At 38.6% G+C, this 3,220-nt stretch overlaps 1 protein-coding gene across 2 annotated transcripts; it reads right to left on the reverse strand.

Annotated features, from left to right (window-relative positions):
- Positions 1 to 342: 342 nt before the first annotated feature.
- Positions 343 to 2,462, reverse strand: LOC114391971 (zinc finger protein 8-like). 2 transcript variants are annotated; one of them, XM_028353004.1, is made up of 3 exons: positions 1,337 to 2,462; positions 638 to 770; positions 343 to 558 (listed from the first exon to the last, which is right to left on the reverse strand). In XM_028353004.1, the coding sequence occupies exons 1-3, from the start codon at positions 2,171 to 2,173 to the stop codon at positions 548 to 550; spliced, it is 981 nt and encodes a 326-aa protein (XP_028208805.1). In that variant the 5' UTR covers positions 2,174 to 2,462; the 3' UTR covers positions 343 to 547. The 2 variants fall into 2 exon arrangements, with proteins under 2 accessions (XP_028208805.1, XP_028208798.1); XM_028352997.1 differs by having other exon boundaries at positions 343 to 770.
- Between the last annotated feature and the right edge of the window lie 758 nt (positions 2,463 to 3,220).

Consider the following 3,220-nt stretch of genomic DNA (forward strand, 5'->3'; position numbering starts at 1 on the left):
AGAAAACATTAGGACCACTTTGATGATTCAATATCTACACCCAGTTGAGTCATCTGGGGTCAACCTAGCTATACTACATGAACATCAAAGAAAAAGCTCCAACATGTTGTTGCATAACCAACATGCACATGCTCTTAAAGATGTTCCTTCTCCTATTTATTGATTCATAGAGAGAATTAAACCCTAAGACCAATACCCTTGATATTGCTCACACTTTGTCTCTTAAGCTCTAGGTAGGAGCTAGGTTCCACCATGCATCTTAGACATACAAGAGGATATAATATTAAGCTGATCCATTTACATAGCCACATATCCATATAAACACACATATATAGAAAGATATCTATGAATCTTCAATTCTTCATATTCATTCATATGCCTGTCATTTCATTAATTCTCTATCTACAATTTGCACTGGTGTAAATAAGCGAGTGAAAAACAAAAAAAGAAAAAAGAAAAAGGAAGATATATTCACCACACATGTAAATTTTGAAAGAAATTAATTAATTTTGGGGGAGCAATGGTGCCTGCTAATCGCATGGAAATATCACTTTCTTTCTGCAAAAATTGAGCAGACCCATCAAACCTTATCATCATGACCTTTCACAATTACAATTGCATTGAATCAGAAACCCACCTCTCTCATCACCCCACCTGCCTGGACAATATGATGGATTTCGGCACACGTGTGTCTCGACAAATTGTTCATGCGCACACAACTGTCTCTTACCCTTTCCATAATCCCACACGTGTGAAACAGTTTCCCCAGTCTACACCAAGAAACGACGACGAGCATGACCATACACAGACATACATACATAGAACATTACTTGCAATTGAAACCTATAACATATAGTATCATATACTAATACCATGCCCTTAATTAAATCATAATAAAAAAACATGTTTTGTTAATTATTAATTATAGTGTCTGATTTTAAATTCAAGAATTCATTCACGGTTAGAAAATAAAAAAAAAAATGAGATCAGATAATCAAGCTTGATTTAAAAATTAAATAGACTGTGATAATTAAACCACATGCAGGATATAGATGTTCTAAAATTGAACTGTTAACGTAAAATAAAAAGAAAGAAAGAAAGAATTAGAAAATGGAAACAATTTGAAGAAATTTCTCATATTTTATGGAATTTGTCCCCAAAGTCGCTCTATAGAAAGAGTCGCTGCCTGCAAATCCCTCGATTCTCTCGTAGTGCCATCATAATCATAATAGGGTTGATGTTATTACTGGCTCATGATAATACTATGTACGAACGAAAACTATTGGAAACAAGAAACATGCTGTTACTACTATTACAGATGAAGATCCAAACTCACACGGTCGCGTTTCGAGTCATACACGTAGCGATTTTGCGTTGGCCCCGAGGCTCCGACAACCTGCGAGGTTCTCACGTTCGCTATTTCCTCGGTCGCGAACAAAGGCGGCAACGACGAATGCTCGTGGCTGAAACTAGGGTTGTTATTATTGGTGGAGCCATTAGGGATTCTCCAAAACGCTAAGGGGCTTCCGTTAATAGGTTGTTGGTGTTGGTGGTGGTGGTGGTGAGAAAACGAAGTCGTTGTTGTTCCGTAGAAGCGCGTGGTGTTGTTGTTGTTGTTCCATGTTGGATAAGGCATTGTTGGTGGTGGTGGTGGTGGAGTGGAACCGTAGCGGTAGTTCATGAGGTTGTAGACGTGGTGCGCGTCGGAGAAGGTGCTGCCCTGCACCATCGTGGACTGGAGGTGCGCGCGTTTGGCGTGCTGGCGTTCGCGTTTGTGGGCGTTCTGGTGGCCGCCGAGGGCTTGGGAGGTGGGGAAGTTGCGGCAGCAGTAGTGGCACTCGAAGCGGCGGCTACTCTCGCCGTTCGTGCTATTGGTGGCGGTGGCGGTGTCATCCTTGTTGGTGGGGTCGAGGTCGAATGAGTTGAGGTTGTTGTTGTTATTGTTGTTGGTTGTTGTTTCGACAGATTCAGAGTCATCGGCCGAAGCGACAACAACAGAGGTGTTGTTATTGTTGTTGTTTTCGCCGGCGAATTCGATGCCAAAGAGGCGAATGGCTGGCTTCTCTTTGAGGAGAGGAGCCGGGCGGATGAAAGGGAGTTGGGAGAACGAGTCGACGTTCATGAAGTCGTGGGTTTCTCTCTCGGAGGTTGTTGTTGACGTTGTCTTGTCCATGAGAGGAAATAATGGGAGAGAGGGTTGTGTGAATTGTGATGTGAGGGTGTGTATATGGAGAAAGCAAGGGGGAGTGAAAAAGTGTGTGTATGAAGGTGTGTGAGAGTGTTGTGTTGTGATGAGTGTGGAGGGAGAAGAGGGGGGATGTGGTGGGTCCTATAAACAGAGGGAGAGTGGGGACTGATCTATGGACAATTGGGTCTGATCCATCTCAGAGTGAAGTCTGACAAGGCCACAAAGTCTGAGAGTGGCTTCGCCTTCTCAAAGTACCACCTTCACTCCCTTTTACTTAATTTTGGATCCACATGGAAGAGTAGTAACTTCATCTATACAGCCACCTTTTCCTTTTATACAAGAAAAAATGTTTTGTGGACAGACATCCCATGAGGTGTTTCTAGTGTTGGGTTGTCTGTAATTCTGAACTCTCTACAATGAGAGTATTATGAAGTATGATTATTATACTTTGAAAAAAATTTGAGAATGACAAATATCATACAATCTTACACATGTTAACACATTCTTTTAGACCCATTTTATTATTATATTGTTGAAATTTATTAAAATTATAAAATCATAAATAAAGTTTGTTAAAGAAGTGAAATTCACTAACAAATTCTAACAAAAAAAAATCATGATATGAATCTGCATTAAATATTCGAAAGAAGAGTTTTATCTCTCAATATTTAATTTCTATCAAACTTGAATACAATTATTTCTTCTGAAAGATATATGTGGTTTAAACTTAAAAATTCTAACTAATGAAAAGTGTATTAAAGATCATGTTGTTAACTTTTTTGGAAAAAATAGTCAATAGTTAAAGAGTTTGTGTATATCAAGAGAGAATTTTTCAACAATAATACCAAAATAATGTTTTTTAGAAAGTTATATAAATTTCCTCTTCAATAATTCAATAGTGCCCCATAGCTCATTTATTTTTCCTTTAATTTCTTTATTTTTTGAGGTGTGGTTTTTTCATTGAAAACAATTTTTGTTGAGTTACGTGTAATTATTGTGGATGATAAAGTTCTTTTTGAACATTTATCGCAA

Source organism: Glycine soja, chromosome 2 (assembly GCF_004193775.1).
Source record: "Glycine soja cultivar W05 chromosome 2, ASM419377v2, whole genome shotgun sequence".
NCBI lineage: Eukaryota > Viridiplantae > Streptophyta > Magnoliopsida > Fabales > Fabaceae > Glycine > Glycine soja.